General features: G+C 48.9%; 3 protein-coding genes across 4 annotated transcripts in view; all 3 read left to right on the top strand.

The window, feature by feature from the left end:
• Positions 1–258: 258 nt before the first annotated feature.
• On the top strand, positions 259–4,236 carry CNPY4 (canopy FGF signaling regulator 4). Of its 2 annotated transcripts, XM_032605189.1 has the most exons (6): positions 262–476; positions 2,391–2,517; positions 2,616–2,712; positions 2,953–3,075; positions 3,582–3,698; positions 3,792–4,232. In XM_032605189.1, exons 1-6 carry the CDS (start codon positions 374–376, stop codon positions 3,918–3,920), a joined length of 696 nt encoding a protein of 231 aa, XP_032461080.1. In that variant the 5' UTR covers positions 262–373; the 3' UTR covers positions 3,921–4,232. The 2 variants fall into 2 exon arrangements, with proteins under 2 accessions (XP_032461081.1, XP_032461080.1); XM_032605190.1 differs by lacking the exon at positions 2,953–3,075 and having other exon boundaries at positions 259–476; positions 3,792–4,236.
• Positions 4,097–6,287, top strand: MBLAC1 (metallo-beta-lactamase domain containing 1). The gene has a single exon (XM_032605188.1). It carries the CDS (start codon positions 5,189–5,191, stop codon positions 6,002–6,004), a length of 816 nt encoding a protein of 271 aa, XP_032461079.1. The 5' UTR covers positions 4,097–5,188; the 3' UTR covers positions 6,005–6,287.
• Positions 6,288–6,484: 197 nt separating this feature from the next.
• The window catches only part of LAMTOR4 (late endosomal/lysosomal adaptor, MAPK and MTOR activator 4), a 67,498-nt gene continuing 51,214 nt past the window's right edge, over positions 6,485–22,768 (top strand). Inside the window, exons 1-2 of the mRNA XM_032605191.1 lie at positions 6,485–6,620; positions 22,680–22,742. Coding sequence (XP_032461082.1) covers positions 22,710–22,742 — 33 coding nt within the window. The 5' untranslated portion in view covers positions 6,485–6,620; positions 22,680–22,709. The remainder of the gene's footprint in view (positions 6,621–22,679; positions 22,743–22,768) is intronic.

The raw sequence follows: 22,768 nt of genomic DNA, 5'->3' as shown, positions 1-22,768 counted from the left end.
TTCCTGGCAGAGACCGAGAGCAGGTCACTGCCACTTCCACGAGCCGGAATAAGCCCCCTAGGCTCACGGCCTGAAATTATATAAAAATTCTGTCTCTGTGCCTACGTGTAAGGAGCACACCCTCTTGCTGTAATTACTTCAGTTTATTCCTTCACTACTCGGCAGCCAGGACCTTTGGGAGGCGCCACAAAACCAGGCGGGGAAGCCCGCAGCGCCGCGAAGCCCCGCCCCCTTCGAGCCGGCACTGCGCTTGCGCTTCACTTGCCAGGCTGGGTTAAAGTTGCAGCCGACAGCCTTGGGATTTAAAGGGCCCGCTGCCTGACCGAAGTTGGTTTGAAGGCAGGAGGTGGTTGGCTGTGGACGGCACTTGGTCATGGGACCTGTGCGGTTGGGAATGTTGCTTTTCATTTTGACTGTGTCTGGGACGCCGAAGGAGGAGGACGATGACACAGAACGCTTGCCCAGCAAATGCGAAGGTATCTAAAGGGAGTAGCCCCTATTCGCATCCCTCTGCCCTACCTCCTTCTGGGCCAGACCAAATGAACCGTGATGGGTGGGTCACCTGACCTCCTTCAGGACCTGAGGGAGGTTCTGATGGAGCCTGGTGGAATTCGAATGGGGTCAACGGAGGGAACGCATAGCGCTACCCCAAAACTATGGCACTACAATTCCCATGAGACATTCAGAGGGAGCCCGCTTTTTCTTGCTGGTTTGGGCCTCCCAATGGTTTGTGGGAATTGTAGTGCAGAGACTATCGGCCCAGGACCGACCACTTTACTGAGCATCGTGTGTGTGTGTGTGTGTGTGTGTGTGTGTGTGTGTGTCTCCTCCATGCCACCAGACTTAAATCTGAAGAGACTGCAGGAGTGAGGTGTCAGGCTCATTACCTGTGGACATCCTCTGCTCCACCCCAGCGGAGACGCTCCCAAATTATAGGCCCCACGCCCCCCTGAGGGGTTTGGGAGTGAGTACGTCAGCCTTTGAAGCTCATAAAAGAAAGAGGAGGCCACACAACTGGGAGAGGTTCCCCATAATTGTGAGGTTTTGCAGAGGGTGTGCACTGTATGGACTTTACCGTGAGCAGCATCTTCTGTGACTGTATCACCTATGGGGCCCATCTAGGAGGGGGCACTTCAGAGTGCCCTGGTCCCCTGGTTTGTTGCCTCCCTGGCTTTAATTTCTTCCTGGATTCTTTTCCCCTTCGCCTCACTCCACGCTGCATTTCAGTAGCAATGTTCCTCCTGACTTGGTCCTCATCTCTCCTCTCCTTTCATTTGTGTCCCTACTCTTAACCCCCTACACCTGTCAGTTTTTCTAAACACAGACTCAATTGTGTACGTCCTTGCTTTAACACCTCTTCAGGCCTCCTGCTGTGATTAGACTACAGCCAACGTTTTTGGCAGAGCATCCAAGTGTTTGTGGTCTGGCCTCCATCTTTCTTACATTTCCATACCCCACCTCCCATCCCCAAAGTGCCCATGCTTCAGCCATACTGAACCTCTCAGTGGTCACTGAGCCTGCCTCATCCTCTCACACCTCTCTGCCTTTGCACATTGTTTTTTTCCTTTGCCTGGAATGATCCTTGCCCTTCTGTATTTGGTTCTTCAAGACCCAGTTTAAATGTCACCTCCTTTGGAAACCTCCTTCCTTATCTGTCACCTCCCACTGCATTGGAGGGAAGGAGAGTACCTGTGTCTCCCTGTGTATCCTTAGCATAGTGCCATAGGCACATTTGGGACACTTTCGCTCCTTGCCCCTGTGTTTAGTTTGCTTGGCACTTCTGTATAGGCCTGTCCTTTTCTTGGGACCCACTGGTGCTGGAAAGACAGTGGTGGAAGAGACACAATGCTCATCCTTGAGAAAATCGTAGGCTAGTAGGAAGTCCATGAATGACCATTGAATGAATTTTGCATTTCCTAGTGAGATTAAGTCTCTTGATAGAGTCCATTACACAATATTTTCACCACCTTTTTATCTATCCCCAGAGACATTGGCAATGTCCTGTGGATAGATCATGGGTCTTATTACTCTCTGTATTGCTATTGTGCATCCAGAAGGGGCTCAACAAATAACTGCAGAAAACAGCAAACACTTAGGCAGTGCTCACCACGTGCCAGGCACTATTCTCGGGGCTTTACATAGATTGATTGATTTAATCCTCACCACACCCCTGTGAGGGAGGTACTATTGTTATCTTCATTTTAGAGGTGAAGAAACCAAGGCACAGCAGGATCGTCACCCAGCTACTAAGTGGCTGAGTCAGGATTCCAGCCTTACCAGGCTGGCTCCAGAGCCTGCACTCATAACCATTGTGCTCTGCTGCCTTTGCTTATCTGCCGAATGAGTTGCTGCTTTGTTTGTTTGTCTTTCACGTCCCCTTGGATATCTAGTATGTAAACTGCTGAGCCTGGAGCTACAGGACGAGCTGAGTCGCACTGGCCGATCTCGAGAGGTGCTGGAGCTGGGGCAGGTGCTGGACACAGGCAAGAGGAAGAGACACATCCCTTACAGTGTTTCGTGAGTTCTTCTTGGTGTTCTTCCACCTTCCAATCCCTGAAGGAGCCCTGGGAGCGCCCACAGCATCCAGGGAGTCTTTGTTTCCCCTCTTCCCACAGAGAGACAAGGCTGGAAGAGGCCTTGGAGAATTTATGTGAGCGGATTCTGGACTACAGTGTTCATGCCGAGCGCAAGGGCTCACTGAGATATGCCAAGGTCAGACTCTTCTCCGGGGCAGGATTCCATCTCTCAGAAACTACAACCTGTACCCCCTGAGGTCCTCACGATGTCTGCCCAGCTCCCCGCAGCTCTGGAGTGTCCCCTCCCCATCGTAGACTCCCTCATCTCATCTCTATGGAACTCACCGGGGTCTCCAGTAGTTGACAAAGCTGATATGGCAAAAAGGGGAGGAGGCAGGGCAGTGGCCTGGGCTGATCTCAAATTCCCATCTCTCAGGGGCAGAGTCAGACCATGGCAACGCTGAAAGGCCTGGTGCAGAAGGGGGTGAAGGTGGATCTGGGGATCCCTTTGGAGCTGTGGGATGAGCCCAGCGTGGAGGTCACGTTCCTCAAGAAGCAGGTAGGATAGGATACTGCACTGCCCAGGAAGGTGAGAAGGGAACCTGAGAGGGGAGCTAGATCCTAAGGAGGTCCATCTTTGAGCAGAGCAGGGACTCTGCCATTGACTGAAGTGGGCCCAGGAGCATATCAAGAAGTAATAATGGAGGCTAGTGATATATACTGCCACTTACTGAGCACCTACTGTGTGCCCGATTTGGGCCACAAACTTTCAGCTGCTGCCTCATTTTACCCTCACAACAACCTGACGTGGTAGGTACTATTACCACTTCCCATTTTACAGGCAAGGAACTGAGACTCAGAGTATAATAACTTACTTTGGCAGCGCAGGTGCTGGTAAATGTCTGTTGAATGAATGAGGATCACACATCTAATAGGCCAATAGTTTAACCTCCTGGTTCCCTGGCCTTTCCGAAGTGGGGTGGGGAGACAGGGAGTGAAGACCAGAGAGGAGGGTCTGCAGAGGCCAGCAGAGCAGATACCCTTCTGACCTTTCCACCTGATCAGTGTGAGACGATGCTGGAGGAGTTTGAAGACGTCGTGGGAGACTGGTATTTCCACCATCAGGAGCAGCCCCTACAGCATTTCTCTGTGAAGGTCATGTGCTCCGAGCTACTGAAACTGGTAAGCTGGCGGCTGGCCCCTTTCTTGCCAGGTCACAACCTTTCCCTCTCCCCAGGACCAATATCTAAATTGTTTTCTATCACCCAACCTAGGCATGTCTACAGGAAACTTGGACTGGATAAGGAGAAGATCACAGATGGGCAAGAGAAGACAGAAGAGGAGGAGGAGGAGGTGACTAACACACCAGGGCCACCCCCCAAGCATGACCCAGAGGAACTCTGACCCTTTGCTTGAGCCCCCAGGAGGGACGGGGTCTTGGAGAAGAACCCTCTGAAGTCTGAGCGCTCCCTGCCCCACAGCTTTCAGAGTGTGTGTATGTGTGAGTGACCCCACCCTAGAGCTTGTAGCTCTTCTCTCCCGTGTAGTCTCAGGCAGGATCCTGGTGGTGCAGCATGGCATGGGCTATTGGGGAGAAAAGGTGGGAGAGTAGGTGGAAAGCCGGCACCGACAGATGAGTCCTCCACCTGCCATTTATCCCCTTGTCAGGTGTGTGTGGTGACAGTATTGAGATATTTAAATATGTCTGCTACTCCCCACCGGACCCAGAGGTCAACATGGCTTAGAAGCAGTGGACCCTGGCAAAGTCACTTTGCCCCTCGAGGGTCTGTTTTTAGACTCACAACAAAGAAGCTGAATGGACATTCTCTCTACGACCTATACACGCTGCCGGCGTCTAGGAGGCTACATGCCAACAGTCTGTGAACGGGAAGGGGACACTGGATGGGGACGGGGTAATATTGATAAGTTAGGTGGGGTAGACACTTGGTCTACTTCATATTAATTTCACTGCAGGGCCACCACGTAATATCAAAGGCGCCAAATTTTCTATAACGCTAGTAAACTTTTTTTAAAATATCAGCTGGGCCCCAAATTTCAAACAACTGCCGTGCACACATCTTAGCTGGCCGGTACGGCAGCGCCCTGTGAATAGGGCTGTTGGTCGCCGTCCTGTTAAAAGCTAACGGTGCTTTGTAGTTTTGCAGCCCAAGGAGGGTGGCACGGAACAGGTCGCTGTTCGGGCTTGGGACTGCGCAGCCGCGGTCCGCGCATGCCTGAAAACGCGACGGAATTAAGTTACGTGCGCGGCGACGCCTGGGCCGCCATACTTGGGTGACGGGAGCTCGCAGAGGACAAACTCCCACGCACTTCTCCCGTGTCACTTCTGTCCTCAGAGTGAGGCAAGACCTAAGAGGAGATAAAACTAGGTCCAAGGTAGAGAGCGGCTCCAGTTAGAATGAAGAAAATAACAAGGTTATCTCCGGAGGGTGGCGGTTGAGGACCTCACACGCGAGCGGGGTGGTGGCCGAAGACGCTGAGGGACGAGTGCATTCTCGCCGAAGTTCAGTTGGGCGATGCCAACTTAAGGGTCTGAGAGGGGTGGCAAGGAACTGAGATTCACTCCGCGGAGGCTGGGCGAGTGTGGAAACCCGAAGGTAGCGGACAGTCGCCGAAGGCCCCACTTCCTTTCCCCCGCCCGTCCCTCTCCGGCCATGAGCGGTGTAGTGCGCACCGAGCCGCTGCGCGGGGAGCCTCCTCTGCGGGTGCCCGGCGACGCCTTTTCTGTGGTGGTTCTGCTGCAGGGCTACGCGGAGCCCGAGGGGGTCGGCGACGCTGTGCGCGCCGACGGCTCCGTGACCCTTGTTCTGCCCCAGGCCTGGGGCCCGGCCTCCGGCCACCGAGAGCCCCCGCCCGAGGTCTACGAGGCGAAGACCGCCCTGGAGGAGGCGGCCCGTGGCCCCATCCTCGTGGACACCGCGGGGCCCTGGGCTCGAGAGGCACTCTTGGGGGCCCTGGCGGGGCAGGGCGTGGCCCCGGGAGATGTGACTCTGGTGGTGGGGACCCACGGACACTCGGACCACATCGGGAACCTGGGGCTGTTTCCCGCGGCGGCCCTGCTGGTCTCGCACGACTTTTGCCTCCCCGGGGGCCGCTACCTCCCCCACGGGCTGGCTGAGGAGCAGCCTCTGCGGTTGGGGCCGGGACTCGAGGTGTGGGCCACGCCCGGCCATGGTGGCCAGCGGGACGTGAGCGTGGTGGTGGCTGGCACGGCCCTGGGTACCGTCATGGTAGTGGGCGATGTGTTTGAACGCGATGGGGACGAGGACTCGTGGCGGGCGCTGAGCGAAGACCCGGTGTCCCAGGAGCACAGCCGGAAGAGGGTCCTAGCCACTGCCGACGTGGTCGTGCCTGGTCACGGAGCCCCCTTTAGGGTGATCAGGGAAGCCTCGGCGCCAGAGACAGAGGGTCTGGGGAACAGCCGGCCAGATCTCGTGATCGGAGACAAGGAGCCCACGGTGCACCGATAAACCCCAGTCTTGACTGAATTCCTTTCAGGGACCCCAGCCCCCCACCCCCAGACAAGAAACTGACGTCCAGGACACGAGAGGATGTGTCAGAGAGGAGTCATGGGTTGTCACTTCCAGCCCTCGCAGGAGGCCAGTTTTCCAGCGAGGACAGAGTACTTTTGCCACAGCTGTCACCAGTATCACTAGGACCAAGGACTGGCTCAGCTGTGTGCCACCTCTCGGGCTTCATTAGTAAAATGGCAGAATGTTCTTGGGAGAGTCTTCCAAAATAAAAGTAGAAACTGCATTGAAAATCATACTGCCCTTCAACTATTCTCCGATAAAAAAGAAAAAAGGTCATACTGCCCTAAATGTAAATGTGAAGCATTCATAGTGATAATCATGCAGATATAATCCAGCAAGTGCAACAAGGAGACACTTCGGCGATATATCGCCTGTTTCTCAGAGGAAGCATCTTGCTGAGAGAAGGTGCAGCGCAGACAGGTATTCTAGTCATCTGACTTTAAGTTATTAATTCGTTCAATGAATGCTGCTTAACACACCTGCACTGTCTCAAGCACGGCTCGAGGTCGCGGGGATACAGCAGTGAGCAAGCCAGACAAACTCAAGGAGACAGGTAAATAATAATACTAGTAAACCAAATAAATACGGGTCCTGGTTACTGATATGCAAAAAAAGCAGGGTGAGAAGGGTATAGAGTACTGGGGTGGGAGAGTGGTCAGGAAAAGCCTCCGAGGTGATGTTTGATGACAGAACTGAATGAGAAAAAGCTGGCCACATGGAGGTCTGGGAGAGGGGCATTCCAGGCACTGGAACAGCAGGTATAAAGGTCCCGAGGCAGGCTTGACCTACTTGAGCAGCAAGAGGACCTTGGGATTGGGTTGCAGAGAGCGGGGGAAGAGTGGTAATAAATGAGCCTACAGAGTTGGGCAGCGACATCTTGCAAGGCCTTGGTAACCATGGTTAGGGGTTTGGATTTGTCCTGAGATAGAAGGCTTTGGCTTTATACTGATACAAAAGACCAGGCCGTTGACCTGGTTTCATTTATGTTTTAAAATAACCACTCTTGTTCTGAGTGGAGAAGGGGTTGGAGTGGGGCAACAATAGAATGGGCTGGACTAGATCGAAAGCCATTGCGGTCTTCCAGGTGAGAGAGCTTGATGGCACCTGCCCTTATCCCAGAAGTCCTATTGTGGCTGTGGTCCTCTTCACAGCTGGGTTCCTGAGCTTGGGCCTTCCGTTCACACAGCCCCAGGATGGACAGAAGCACTCAGGTTGGGAAGAGGAAAGAAAGGAGGAAGTCCACCTTGTTGTGGACGATGAGCCTCTCCGGTTGGATGCTGTCACGCAAGGCCAGGCTGGAGGTCATTTCCCAGGCGTCCACGAAGGCCACATGGTCAGCAAAGGCAGCGCAGAGGAGCGCGTTCACCTGGAGGGTGAACCAGTTGCTGCTGTACATGGACTTGTAGCCGGTGTTGGCCAGTTCGATGACCACTAGGGTTCAGGGCTCCCCGGCCAGCAGTGCAGCCACGGCTGCCCAGATCCCTGCCAGTCGTTGCATAAAGATGGACAGAAGAAAGGTAGTGAAGTGGGTGCCCAGGCACCACCATGGTGTGGGGGCCCCCAGCCAGGCCCCCCCCACTTCATGGGCCACCAATTGTAATGAGGCCACTGGTGTGTGGAGGGAGCGCAGGGGCCAGCTGTGCGTTCCAGTGCCGCACTATGCCCCGAGCAGTGTCCATGGTCGTCAGAGAACCCAACTGATACGTGGTGTGTATATCCACTGGCTTCAGGGCTGCACGGAGGACGAGAGAGGAGGGGATGGGTTATTTAGAGCTGTACACTCTCAAGTTATACAGATAAAAGTTCCAGTCTTGACTTACTTTCTAGAACATGGATATCCTGCCCTTGACTCAGGGCTGGTCACCCAGAGCAACACATCCCTTTGGCCACACTGATTGTCTCTAGGATGGATGGGTCACCTACGCTAGTCCAGTCTTAGTAATCTTAGGGGTTTTGCTGGAGCTAAGGGAAAAAGTCTTGTTCTTTCCTGCAAGACTGACATGGGAGGATGGGTCATCTTGCCCCCTTGTTGGAAGAGCCCGCTGCTGCTGGGGCCACCAAAGAGGGACTGAGAATGAGAGAATGAAGCTGAACGGTAGGGGGCAGAAGTGGGCAGTGAAGAGAAACAGACCAGATGACAGGTGTGAGCACGGGAAGCCAGATCTGTGCTAACTCATCAGTCACATGGGCTAATCAACTCCTTTCGTGCCTAAGCTGTTCTGACTGTGTTTACAGCTGTTTTCAAGATGAGTTGTGAATGGATACAAACACTGATGGAAATGATCCCTTAGAGGCAGGGAGTGAGGACAACAGCATGGGGAGAGGGCTGACAACAGAGGGAAAAAGTGCTTAAGATATTAGGAGGTTGGGCCGAGAGTGACTGTTTCTTTCAAACTTCTTTTTTGTGAAAACTCTTAGGAAAACTGGACCTATATGATCAGCTTCCTCTACTCACAAGTCATTGGCAGACATTGGCTGCAGAATAACCCGGGCTTTCTTGCCCAGTGCTCTCCAAGAACAGCTCTCCGCTCCAGTTTGGGTGACTGCCCACTGCCTTTCAGACACCCACACCCTCCTCTCCTGCGGGCCTTTGAGCCCGCTCCCCCTCCACTCCCCATCCTCTCGCTTTTCTCCACCATCTCAAACACCCAGGCTCAGCTCTCTCACCTCCTACAGAAAACCTCCCCTGAATTTGCCAACCTTATTTTAAACTCTAGCTATGCCTTCTCTATATTGTTGACTTAGCATTAGGTGATACCTTGTGTTGGTCATTATTTCTGGAAATGTCCTCTCCCCACTGTGCCCCTTGAGAGCAGAAGCTGCAAGGCCACTTGAGGTCTAGGCTCAGAAATTGCAGAATATCACTTACATCACATTCTGTTGACCAAAGCAGGCCAGCCCAGATTCAGGGATGAGGAAATAACCTCTCCATCTTGATAGAAGGAGCTGCAAAGAATTTGTGGCCATTTTTTTCTGTTGCAACATACCACAATGGGTTAGTGCACAAATTGGTGATGCTAAAAGTTCCCCTTTTTTGGGAGGTGGGGTGGTTATCCTAGGTTCTATTTTTATTTTTTGATTTTTTAAATTGAAGTATAGTTGATTTATAATATTATATTAGTTTCAGGTATACAACATAGTGATTCAATATTTTTATAGATTGTACTCCATTTAAAGTTATTACAAGTGGCTGTATTTCTCTGTGCTGTACAATACATCCTTGTTGCTTATTTATTTTATACATAGCAGTTTGGATCTCTTAATCCCATACCCCTATTTTGCCCCTTCCCCCTTCCCTTCCCTCACTGATAACCACTACTTTGTTCTCTATATCTGTGAGTCTGTTTCTGTTTTGTTATATACATTCCTTTTCTTTCCCCCCCTTTGGCTGCACTATGTATCTTGTGGGATCTTAGTTCCCAGACCAGGGATCAAACCCATGCCCCGACAGTGAAATTGCCAAGTCCTAACCACTGGTCTGCCAGGGAATTCCCGTGTTTTGTTATATACATTCTTAAATGCAATTTTTATGCCTTCTCCCATTGCCCAAAGCACCTGTCAATCACATCACATCATTCCCTCTTCACTTCCGGAAGGGGGCAGCACTTACTTCACAGAGAAAGCAAAGACCATTGTCCCAGCTATCTCAGCTTCAAGCCGCCTTACCAGAAAACTCTGCATCTGCACCCAGGCTCACCTCCAGAAGAGGGGTGATTTACCCATTTATTGTGGGTAGCTGTAATTCATTCATTTTCACATGCGTAGTATTCAATTTTGTGAATTACCATGTAGTTGTTGGGAAAACTAGTTATCCACATGTGAAAGAATGAAATTAGACCCTTATGCCATACACAGAAATTAACTTAGAACAGATTGAAGACTTAAATGTAAGACCTGAAGCAATAGACTCCTAGAGGAAAACATAGGGAAAAAGCTCGTTGACATTGGTCTTGGGTGTGATTTTTTTGGATATGACACCAAAAGCAAAGGCAGCAAATGCAAAAACGAGTGGGACTACCTCAAACTAAAAAGCTTCTTCATAGCAAAGGAAACAAAATGAAAAGGTAACCTACAGAATGGGAGAAAATATTTGCAAACTGTATACTTGGTTAATGTCTAAAATATATAAGGAATTCATACAACTCAATTGCAAAGAAGCAACCCAATTTAAATATTGTCAAAGGACATGAATAGACATTTTTCCAAAGAAGACATACAAATGGCCAACAGGTATATGAAAATGTGCTCAGCATCACTAATCATCAGGGAAATGCAAATCCGAACCACAATGAGATACCACTTCACACCTGTTTAGGATGGCTATTATCAAAAAGATAAGAGATAACAGGTAATGGCGAGATTGAGGAGAAAAGGGAACCTGTGTGTACTCACTGTTAGTCAGAATGTAAATTGGTATAACCATTATAGAAAACAGTATGGAGTTTCCTCAAAAAATTAAAAATAGAATTACCATGGTAATTACCATTACCATATGATCCCAACCCCACTTCTGGGTATCCAAATGAAATGAACTCAGTATGTTAAAGAGATATCTGTACTCCCATGTTCACTGTAGCATTATCCACAATAGCCAAGATATGGAAACACCATAAGTGTTCATTAATGGATGAATGGATAAAGAAGATGTGAGATACATATATGTATACACACACACAGAGGAATATTATTCAGCCTTAAAAAAGAAAATCCTGCCATTTTTTGGCAGCATGGGTGAACCTGGAGGACATTTTCTAAGGGAAATAAGCCAGACACAGAAAGGCAAATGCTGTATGATCTCACTTGTAGGTGGAATCTAAAAAGTTGAACTCATAGAACCAGAGGATAAAATGGTTGCCAAGGGCTGGGGAGTGGGGGAAATGAGGAGATATTGATCAAAGGGTACAAACTTTCAGTTATAAGTTCTGGGGATCTAATGTACAGCACGGTGATTATACTCAGCACTGTACTGTATACCTGAAATTTGCTGAGTGAGTGGATCGTAGGTGTTCTTGCCACATACACAAGAAAAGGTAACTATATGAGGTGATGAATGTGTTAATTAGCTTGATCATGGTAATCATTTCACGATGTATACATATATTAAACCATCAAGTTGTACACCTTAAAAAAATCACGCTATACAACCTAAATATATACAATTTTTGTTAGTTTTACCTCACTAAAGCTGGGGAAAAATAATTTTAAAAGCAGTTAATTTAATATTAGATATTGGAATGACAAATTCAAGTCAAAGCTGCTAACAAGAGCAAAAAACTAAAAGAAGAAATTGGAAAGATGGCCAAAAAGTAACAAATGGGAAAGCTGGTTTGAAGGCCACAGAGACTGTAAGGAACAGTAAATGGATCTAAATCATAAGCATGTTTGGCTCTGGGTTAGTTACCCCTATTAACAGCAACACCTTATGGTTAATTTAAATGTGACCCAAATAAGATCCCTTGCTCATTAATCTGGTATTGAGTTTTCTATTAATTTGGTACTGAATTCAGAGGTTACCAAATAGGCATAGAAGAATCCCATCTGATAGTGGACTACTCCAAAGAAAATTTTTGCTTCTGCCAAAAATTTAGGCTAATAACTTCCTAGAGTGTGTTAAATTAACACAGGTTGAGATTTTTTGGACCAATGGTTCTGTGAATTTGGACTGCACATCTGCCTAAGGGCTGGCTTATGGGTATAAATTCTCCAGAAAGAGTTTTCTCTGTTCTGGACGAAGGTCCAAGACAGTCAAATTCTTCGAAATCCTCTGCTTGAGTGTGGCGTGGTGGTCTCCAGGTCACACAATATGAGGGTGTAGAACTTTGAGACCCTGACTTTATGCCAAGCGGGCAATTTCCTATTAGACTCACCACATTGTCAAAGACTTTGGGGTCTGTATCCTGCTCTTGGCTTCCTGAACACGAAATCGCAAGTTTCTTGAGCTTGGCAAATGCCCTCAAGGGGAAAGCAGTCTTTAGTGTATTACTCTCTGAGTTCCCAGTTTCATTTAGATTTTGCCCTCTGATAATTCCTTTAAAATTTGACAGATTATCAATGCATTTATTTATTTAAAGTAGATAGAATGTGGTTTTTTTTTTTAATTTATTTATTTTTGGCTGCATTGGGTCTTCATTGCTGCACGCGGGCTTTCTCTAGTTGTGGCGAGCGGGTGCTACTCTTTGTTGTGGTGCGCCGGCTTCTCATTATGGTGGTTTCTGTTGTTGCAGAGCACGGGCCCTAGGCGTGCGGGCTTCAGTAGTTGTGGCGCACAGGCTTAGTTGCTCCGCAGCATGTGGGATCTTCCTGGACCAGGGCTGCTCGTAACTGTGTACCCTGCATTGGCAGGCGGATTCTTTTTTTTTTTTTTTCATTTTAATGTATTTTATTTAACCCATGTATCCAAAATAATGTGTCCGTGTGTAATCAATATTTTTAAATTGAGAATTTTAAGATTCTTTTTATTGTACTAAGTCTTCAAGATCCTGTGTATTTTACACTTAACAGGGCATCTCAATTCATATGCTACATTTTCTTTTTTTTTTTTTTTTTGCGGTACGCGGGCCTCTCACTGTTGTGGCCTCTCCCGTTGCGGAGCACAGGCTCCGGACGCGCAGGCTCAGCGGCCATGGCTCACGGGCCCAGCCGCTCCGCGGCATGTGGGATCTTCCCGGACCGGGGCACGAACCCGTGTCCCCTGCATCGGCAGGTGGACTCTCAACCACTGCGCCACCAGGGAAGCCCCATATGCTACATTTTCATCGGAAATACTTGATTTGTATTTAGATTTCATAAAACTTACAGTTGCAATTAGATTCCCATACTCAAGTTGTTCCAAACATACTTAGAAGTTGTCCGATAACTGAATTGAACGTCAGGTTTTTCTAAATTGATTTTTAAATTTTCTTTAATTTTAATTAATTTAAAGTATGGCATTTTAATTAAGGTGCGATTGGGGAACTGAATTTTAAATTTCTTTTAATTGGATTCAGTTTCTCAGTTGCACTGAGCACAATTCAGGTGGTCTACAGCCACATGTGGCTAATGGCTGCCATACTGGACAGCACAGGTCTCTTGGCATTAAGAAATGAGACAGCTTCATCCTCTCCCAGCTCTCACTTCGTGAGGGTTACTTCCCGTCTCTGTCAGTGAGATTCCTTTTGTGCTGCCATGAACCCAAGGTGATCCTCAGAGCCTCAGATTTGACCAGATCTCGAGACCTGCCATGAAGTTGTCAGGTAGAAAGGGGTGCAAAACTAGCCCAACTTTCCCTTAAAGTCTTAAGACTGAGATTAACTGACCTTAGACACAACTGATTCATACGTTCTGCCTCTCAGTAGCCACTTGTCTGCTAGAAACATTTTAGGCAAAGATCTTTCCCTTCCACCCTGCTCCCCCAACCTACATGCATCCTCTCTGTAGGTTCACCCAGAATCTGTCAGCATTCCGTCGAGAAGTCAACGACTCGATGAAGAATTCCACTTACGGCGTGAATAGCTATGTTATGAGCTGACACCTCCTTGGACTCTACCTGTACAGGGCAGCGTCCCTTTGGTCTGGCCCAGAGGGGCAAACAATTACAATGGAGAGGGCCTGGCTGATCCTGGCCCCCTCCTCCAGGGGTGTGGGGAAAATGGCAAAGGTCAACTAGCTTCTTCCCCAGGGAATAGGGGTGTGAGTGCACTCACTAGGGGGGCAGGGCGCTGCTGGTTCCTGGGGGATTGGGTGGGAAGGGTGGTGGGAGGAGATAGAGACACAAATGTGTGAGACTCCAGCCCTCTCCTCCTGGGGCTGCCCACGGGGAAAGAACCCCAGTGTCCTGTCACAACCTGCCTTGTATAAACATGTACATTTTTTCATAACATTTTGAACAAGGTTTATATTGACTCAAGTTTAAAAACAAAGTGTGACTGAAAAATTTTTACAGAGTCTAGTGCACCAATGCTGATGTGAGGGGTTATGTATGCGAGTGAGGAAAAAATGTGTATTCTGGTGGCCTGAAGCTTTACTGGACGAGGATGTGTGAACGTGCAGAGATATATTTAGTGACACAGTGTAGAGAGGCAAAAAAAAAAAAAAAAGAAAAAAGTAAAAATTCCAAATGTATATTTTTTCTTATACCCTTTCCTTGCCCCCCAAATTATCACTTCCTGTTACTGTATCACCCTTGTCATTAGGAACTCTAAGCCATGCGGAGCACCATCCCTCCCCCTTCAACCCAGATGCTGCCCTAGGTCCCTTGGCCTCTTGCGGTGACAGACAACTCCAGCTAAAAGTGTTTGGTGTTCTTAGCTTCATCCTCTTTCCCACTTTGCTTATCCCTATCCTCAGACCCATGGCCTTGCCCTCCTCCCGGGATGAGAAGACAAGCAGAGCCTTCAAGGCCAGAGGGGAGTCCTGTGGAGGGGCCGCCTGCGGGGAGTCTCAGCACCAGGAGAGCGAGGACCAGGCTCCTTCTGAGGACTGAGGAGGGTAGGGGCCTTTCCCAAGCCCGCCCACCCCTGCTGTGACTGGAACTTCCTTTATCAATCTGGCTTCTTTTCCTATATTGCAAAAGGGCCTCTCTGTGGTCAGTGCAAAGGGAACAATGATCTAGGGCTCCCTGCCCCGCTCTGCACACTGAGGGGCTGGTCCTGACCTGGGCCAGCTGGGGCCTCTCCTCTCTCCCTCAGCTCCCTGCCTCTGCCACCTGCTTGGCATCTCCTTAGGAGTCAGTCTGTGTCTCTGTGTGTCTCTCTCTCCTTTTCTCTGCTTCTCTGAGTGTCTCTCTCCTCCCAGGGAAAGGGGTGACAGCAGGACCAGTTCAGGCTCCTTCAGGGAGAGGTCCACGGCCCTGAGTCCCTGCCCAGCTACAGCCCCTTAGAGAGGAGGAGGAGGGAGATGCTGGTGGTCAAGCCTCAGCCCCCAGCCCAGGCACCAGGGGCACCCAGCATGCTGGTGGTCTCTCTCTCTGCAGGTAGGGGACACTGCAGTGCCCCTCTTCATCCCCAGGCAGAACCAAGGCCCACCAGGCCCCTCCCGCCCTGCTCTGCTCCCTGTGTGCAGTCTCACACCCTCCCTGAGGTGAGGTGAGGGTGGGTGCAGGTTCCCACCTACCCAGAGGGTGGGCCTTCTGGAGGCCACACCTCCACCCAGAGATGCGGGACTGGATCTGCAGGGCCCTCTGTCCTCACACTCTACAAGGAGGACACCGGGGCTCAGACACGCCCTGCCCCACATCCAGGACTCTGAGGTGGCGGGTCCAGGACTTGAACTCCAGTCTTGCTGAGCCCACAGAGCCTTCTGCTCCTTCTGGATGCTTCCTGCTGGCTGCACCACAGAATCTCTGGGCCTCACCCTGTGAGTGCAGAGCCCTGCGGGGTGAGCCCGGAGGCTGTATTTAATAACGCTTCTCAGGGGGTTCCATCTGCAGCTGTGCAACCCTGGCTCATCCAGAGCCTTCCCTGGACAGAGGGGATGAAGGTCAGAGCAGTCATGAGGCATCCAGCTGACAGTCCCTGGGACCCTCTCTGATGGAGGCCCTGCCCGCCTGTGACTGGTGGTGGGCGGGGTGAGAGATTGGGGGCTGGGAACTTTGGTGGCCCCCCAGGGCTGGCTGGGATGGAGGCTCTGCTCACCCGCTCTCCAGGATGACGTTGGCATTGGTTCACAGAATGGACCATGGGGGTGGGAGGACATGATTTGAACTTCCTTTTTCCTTTTCTCAGTTTTTTTCCCAATCCTAATAGATGTTTTCCACAGTTCTCTCATGGCCAGCCAGGTAGTCCTGGCTTTCTCTATGTGCCTGCACTTATAGGCCTCAGAGGACAGATTCTGCACTTTCATGGAACCCTCTTATCTGAGTCAAGCCCTAAACCTACGTTTTCTCATTTTCAGCTTTATAACATTCTGTGGTGATGTATCCTTACGTTAATTTTCCCAGGAAGAAACTGAGGCCCAGAGCCTTAATGTCATGGAGAGTCCCAAACTCTCCCATTCCTGTTGGGGGAAGGGAGGATGAACTCCTGTCACCAATTCAGCCCAAGCATCTTTCAAAGTTCACAGGGAGGTGACCTCACTTACTCTGGTTCCCTCCAGGTCTGGATTTGGACCGCACTCAGGTCTGTCTGCCTCGTGAGCTTGGCGCTTACCCAAGATTTCCCCTCCCCCACCAACCACCCCCGTTAACCTCCCTCACTTCCCCTTCCTTCCACAGCCCATCCTGGGGAGTCATTCATTGTGCTTCATTCAGCTGGCCCCTTCTCAGGGTCTGGGGAAACAAAGGCAGGAGGGATGTGAGTGTGGCCCCTGAGGTGAGGCAGGACACATGAGGCAAAGAAAGAGCACAGGGAAGGGGGAGGGACGAAGGGCAAGGTCTTGGTCTCTGCTCTTTCCCATGGGCTGTCCACGGGCCTCTGTTGACATCAGCACTCTGTTTACTTCCTCTTGTTTTGCAGGCAGGGAGGGGCCCAGAGAAGGCTTCTCCTGCCCTGGTTGGGTGCAGGCGTGCAGTGAGCCCTCCAGGAACTAGAGTCCAGCTGGGAAGGGAAGACTCTCAGCTTGCTTCACTATGTGAGGCAAGTAGAGGGAGACCCAGGCCCCACAAAGTTGAAACAGGCAGGGATGACATCTCCCGCTTCTTGTGTGTCGGGTGCTTTGCACTCGTGTTGGCCATGTTTTCTTATTTGCTGTATTCTTGATGCTCTGACATCTGGGGCCTCACTGACCGGGGAGAGACTGCCCCTCCCAGGGCTGCCAGTTCTTAGAAGAGCAATGGATGTGCCCAGGAGCTCACCTGTCATATGCAAACCAGCCAGTCCAGAGCCCACACTCCCCACCACCTCCTCCATCTGGCTCTTATGCTCCAGGAGGCCCATGTTCTTCTGCCATATTCATCCCAGGGCCAGGTACCAGGCAACTAGGGACAGCCCCTAATCCCCAGAGCCCGCAGACATTATTCATACCAGCTGATCCTAAACCTGCCTGCTCTCCCTTGCCTTGTCTTTCTCACAGAACCTACAACAAAGGCTCCTGCCCATGTTTCCCCCTCCCTCCCTCTGCCTCCTGACTGACCCTGGTGCCTCCCTGCATGGCCCTGCGTGGAGTGCTGGGCATCTTGTTTTTATGGTTTTGTGAACATAAACTGCTTCCTTCATAACAGTTATTTGCATGTGTGTCTTACCATACCTGATTAAAACACATTCAGGTTATGTTTTAAAATAGTTCTTAACTCTCCCAGCAGCCCCAGGAGGTAAGCAGGGTCTATTTTGATCCTCATGTTTTTTTTTTTTTTTTTTTTTTTGCGGGCCTCTCACTGCTGTGGCCTTTCCCGTTGCAGAGCGCAGGCTCAGCGGCCATGGCTCATGGGCCTAGCCGCTCTGCAGCATGTGGGATCTTCCCGGACCGGGGCACGAACCTGTGTCCCCTGCATCGGCAGGCGGACTCTCAACCACTGCGCCAGCAGGGAAGCCCTGTAGATGATCTTTTTTATTCGAGGATGTGAATACCAGATTTCTATGATGCTCAAATCTCTTATATAAAATGGCATAGGTATTTGCATATAACCTACACAATCCTCCTGTACTTATTTATTTTTATAGAAATATAGATGATATACAATATTACATTGGTTTCAGATATACCACATAGTGTTTTGACATTTGCATACATTATGAAATGATCACCATGATAAGTCTAGTAACCATCTGTCTTCATACAAAATTCTTACAATATTACTGAACATATTCCTTATGCTGTGTATTACATCCCCATGACTTATTTTATAACTGTAGATTTGTACTTCTTAATCCCCTGTACCTCTTTTGCCCTCATCCCCAACCTTCTCCCCTCTGATAACCACCCATTTCTTCTGTTTCTGTGAGTCTGTTTTCATTTGTTTTGTTTGTTTTATTTTTTATATTCCACATATAAGTGAGTTCATATGGTGTTAGTTTCTCTCTGGCTTATTTCACTTAGCATAATATGCTCTACATGCACCCACGTTGCCACAAATGGCAAGATTTCATTTTTTTTATGCCTGAGTAATATTCCATTGTTTATATATACCACATCTTCTTTATTCATCTACTGATGGGCACTTAGGTTGCTTCCATATCTTGGGTAAGTAATGCTGCAGGAACATTGGGGTGCATATACCTTTTCATATTAGTGTTTTTGTTTTCTTCAGATAAATACCCAGGAGTTAAGTTGCTGTATCATATGGCAGTTCTATTTTTAATTTTTTGAGTAATCTCCATACTGTTTTCCATAGTGGCTGCACCAATTTACATTACCAACAGCAGTGCACGGTGGGTTTCCTTTTCTCTACATCCTCCAACATTTGTTATTGGCGGTAGTTCATTATGGTTTCAATTTGCATTTCCCTGATGGTTAGCGATGTTGAGCGTCTTTTCATGTGTCTGTTGGCCTTCTCTATGTCTTCTTTGGAAAAATGTCTATTCAGGTCTTCTGCCTGTTTTTTAATTGGGTTATTTGTCTTATGGATGTTGAGTTGCATGAGTTCTTTGTATATTTTGGATATTAACTATTTATCAGATATATTATTTGCAAATATGAGCAATTTCATTTGGGCAGGGCGGTCGCGGTGTCCAGGGCCCAGCGCTTCATCTGTTCCCTGGGTTCTTCCCAGCCGGTCCCTGGAGGAGCCTGCAGGCCCCTGAAGGGAGCTGCCTGGAGCCTCCACCCGGGGTCTAGGGGTCAGTACAGGGCGGTTGTGTTAAAATGTCGGAAGCCGAGAGAGGCCGGATGGGCGGTGGGCTACCCGGAGGGTTGCGAGTGGGCGCTGGGCTGTGGCGGGCGGGGAGCTTCAGGCCACGGGGACAGGCGGCGGGACCCCCGGGTGGGGAAGAGAGCTCCGGCGGGCTGGGGACAGGGAACTGTGTCAGGGTCGGGCCAGGGGGCGAGCCCGAGGGTGGGTGGGGCTGGACTGGGGAAGGAGGGCTCTGGGGTCGCCGAGGGGCAGAAGGACGGGGTGAGCGCCTTCTCGCGACCCGCTACTGGATTGCAGTGGCGTGGGGAGGGGATAGTCACGGGGGAGGGAGGGTCCTAAGGACGGTCGGGGGAGGGTTGAGCTCGGGTCCCGGCTGCTGTCCGGGCTGCTGGGCCAGCTGCAGTGGGCGGGGGCGGGGCTTAGGGACCCAGCACGAAGGGGTTGGGGGTCTTGGACGTGGGTTGGGTCACAACTCTGTCCTCCTCCCGCGACCCCGACAGCGTCTCCCAGGACGCTCTTCTCTCCGGCGGGGCTGGCATCCTCTGCAGAGGGACCCCTTGGGGGCCGACCGCCATTGGTCCCCTTTGCGGCGGGTGTCAGTGGCGCCACCTAGTGGCGACCCCACGGCCGGCTCCTGGCTCCGGGCGCCCGGTTCAAGATTCTTTTCTACAACACTTTACTTCATTGTCACTGTTGTAATAACAATCTGAATCTTGTTCCTTTGTACACGACTTGCTCTTACTTGGAAAGTTCTTAGAATTTTCTTTGTATTTGATGTTCTTATCTTTCATTATAATGCATCTACATGTTTCTCTTATTTCTTTGGTACACAATGGGCCGGTGCAGTCAGGCCATTTCTTTTTAAATTAAATAATTGAGTAACTTTAGTAAATTCTGGGAGATTAGTTTCTATTTGTATCAGTCAGGGCAGGAGACAGATGACATTCTCAAATTGAGGGAATGGAGGAGAGTTTAATAAAGGAACCATTTCTAAAGGAATGGAGAGGATTATGGGACGCCGACAAGGGAGGTGGAGCATCTTGGGCTAGCAAGAGTGGAGTCCTTGTTGCCAATATGCTTGAAGGAGCAAAGAGAGGGAAAAATTGCCAGAAACTGGAGTAAGTAGCCCTAGTTGTAGGAGGAAGGCCTTTGGTGGAGGAAAACAGCAGCCCAAGGTGATTCAGCAAGGAGGGGATCTCCTCCCCTTGATCAGCAGGTGTCTCCCATTGGCAGGTCCCAATAGGAAACCGGAGGGCAAAGGCACCGGGGTGACGTGGTCCAAAGGAATCAGCCTCCTGGGGCTGAGTAATATTCCATTGTATATACACACCACGTCTTCTTTATCCATTCATCTGTCAATGGACATTTATTTTATTTATTTATTATTTTAAAAGGTGAAGAGGACACTTTTTTAAAAAAAAATTATTTACTTTCTTGACTTTTTTTTTTTTTTGGCTGCGTCGGGTCTTCATTGCGGCCTGCAGGCTTCTGTCTAGTTGTGGCATGCGGGTGTTCTTTCTCTAGTTGTGGCTCGCGGGCTCCAGAGAGCATGGACTCTGTAGTTTGCAGCACGTGGGCTCTCTTGTTGAGGCGCGCGAGCTCAATAGTTGTGGTGCCCTGATTTAGTTGCCCCACGGCGTGTGGGATCTTAGTTCCTCCACCAGGGATCAAACCCTTGTTCCCTGCATTGGAAGGTGGATTCTTTACCACTGGACCACCAGGGAAGTTCCCTGTTGATGGACATTTACATTGCTTCCATGTCTTGACTATTGTAAATAGTGCTGCTATGAACATTGGGGTGCATGTATCTTTTTGAATTACAGTTTTCTCCGGATATATGCCCAGGAGTGGGATTGCTGATCATATGGTAACTCTATTTTTTGTTCTTTGAGGAACCTCCATACTGTTTTCCACAGTGGCTGCACCAATTTACATTCCCACCAACAGTGTAGGAGGGTTTCCTTTTTTCCACACCCTCTTCAGCATTTATTATTGTAGACTTTGTGATGATGGTCATTCTGATCGGTGTGAGGTGATACCTCATTGTAGTTTTGATTTGCATTTCTCTAATAATTAGTGATGTTGAGCATTTTTTCATGTGCTTCTTGGCCATCTGTATGTCTTCTTTGGAGAAATGTCTGTTTAGGTCTTCTGCCCATTTTTTGATTGGGTTGTTTGTTTTTTTTGTTATTGAGTTATATGAGCTGTTTGTATATTTTGGAAATTAAGCCCTTGTCAGTTGCATTGTTTACAAATATTTTCAACCATTCTGTAAGTTGTCTTTTCATTCTGTTTATGGTTTCCTTTGCTGTGCAAAAAACCAAAAGCTTCTAAGTTTGATTAGGTCTCATTTGTTTATTTTTGCTTTTATTTCTATTGCCTTGGGAGACTGACCTAAGAAAACATTGCTACGATTTATATCAGAGAATGTCTTGCCTATGTTCTCCTCTAGGAGTTTTATGGTATCATGTAAGTTTATGTGGTATCATTTAAGTCTTTAAGCCATTTTGAGTTTATTTTTGTGTATGGTGTGAGGGTGTGTTCTAACTTCATTGATTTCCATGTGGCTGTCCAGCTTCCCCAACACACACCGCTTGCTGAAGAGACTGTCTTTTCTCCATTATGTATTCTTGGCTCCTTTGTTGAAGATTAATTGACTGCAGATGTGTGGGTTTATTTCTGTGCTCTCTAGTCTGTTCCATTGGTTCATATGTCTGTTTTGAATACTGTAGCTTTGCAGTGTTGTCTGAAGTCTGGGAGGGTATGTTTATTTGATTGAAACCTCTCTCCCGACTATACGTGAGAGCAGAGGCCGTGCTTGCTCTTGCTCTCTGTGGCATCCCCTGCACATTGCACAGAGCCTGGCACATAGAAGGTTCTCAGTCAGTATTTTTGAATAAATGAATAGAAACCAGAGAAAGCCAGAAGAATGGAAGTCCACAGGACTCTACGTCTGAGCAGTTGAGAATTGGGAGCTTTGCCTTACAAGTTTCAAAAAAATATATGCATTTTTGCCTTTTGAGTTGAAAGGCAAAATCTGTGAATAAAATTTTTAAAGTGTCTTTTGTTCTTATAAAAGAAATCTGGAAGAACCTGAAGCTGACACAGGCATCATTTAAGACCCAAGATGTGAAGGTGTGGGTGTGACTGTGACAGGTTGTACCTTATTAAGGGAAAAGAACTCTCTCGCATAAGGATGGAGAGTGGGGTTCCGCATATATGTGAGACCATACGATACTTGTCTTCCTCTGTCTGACTTATTTCACTTCGCATAATGCTGTCAAAGTCTATCCAGGTTGTTGCAAATAGCAAGATTTCCTTCTGTTTTATGGATTAATAATATTCCATTATGTATATACACCACATTTTCTTTATTCATCCATTGATGGACACTTAGGTTGTTTCCATATCTTGGCTATTGTAAATAGTACTGTATAGGGCTTCCCTGGTGGCGCAGTGGTTGAAAGTCTGCCTACCGATGCAGGGGACACGGGTTCGTGCCCCGGTCCGGGAAGATCCCACATGCCGCGGAGCGGCTGGGCCCGTGAGCCATGGCCGATGAGCCTGAGCGTCCGGAGCCTGAGCGTCCGGAGCCTGTGCTCCGCAGCGGGAGAGGCCACAACAGTGAAAGGCCCGTGTACCGAAAAAGAAAAAAAATAGTACTGTATGAACATGGAGGGGAGGTCTTTTTGAGTTAGTGTTTTCCTTTCCTTCAGATAAATACCCAGGAGTAGAATTGCTGAATCTTATCAGTAATCTCTTATCTGACTGAAGTTTGACTTTTGTTGTTCTTTTAGAAAGTCAGCTGTATTTCCTGGATTATCACATATTTGAAATGTTGGTCTGTTGCCTTCACAGCTGTGTAATACTTTAGCTGAGTGTAAAATTCTTTTTTTTTTTTTTTTTCAGGACACCTTTCTCTTTAATGAAATTGTTCAGATGTGCAAGGGATTACAGGCATTTGTGATCACAGTAAGTGTCCTGAGGTTGGAACCACA

Source organism: Phocoena sinus, chromosome 15, assembly GCF_008692025.1.
Source record: "Phocoena sinus isolate mPhoSin1 chromosome 15, mPhoSin1.pri, whole genome shotgun sequence".
In the NCBI taxonomy this organism is placed as follows: domain Eukaryota; kingdom Metazoa; phylum Chordata; class Mammalia; order Artiodactyla; family Phocoenidae; genus Phocoena; species Phocoena sinus.
Note: the sequence above shows the minus strand (reverse complement) of the source record. Positions and strands in the feature narration are given on the sequence as shown.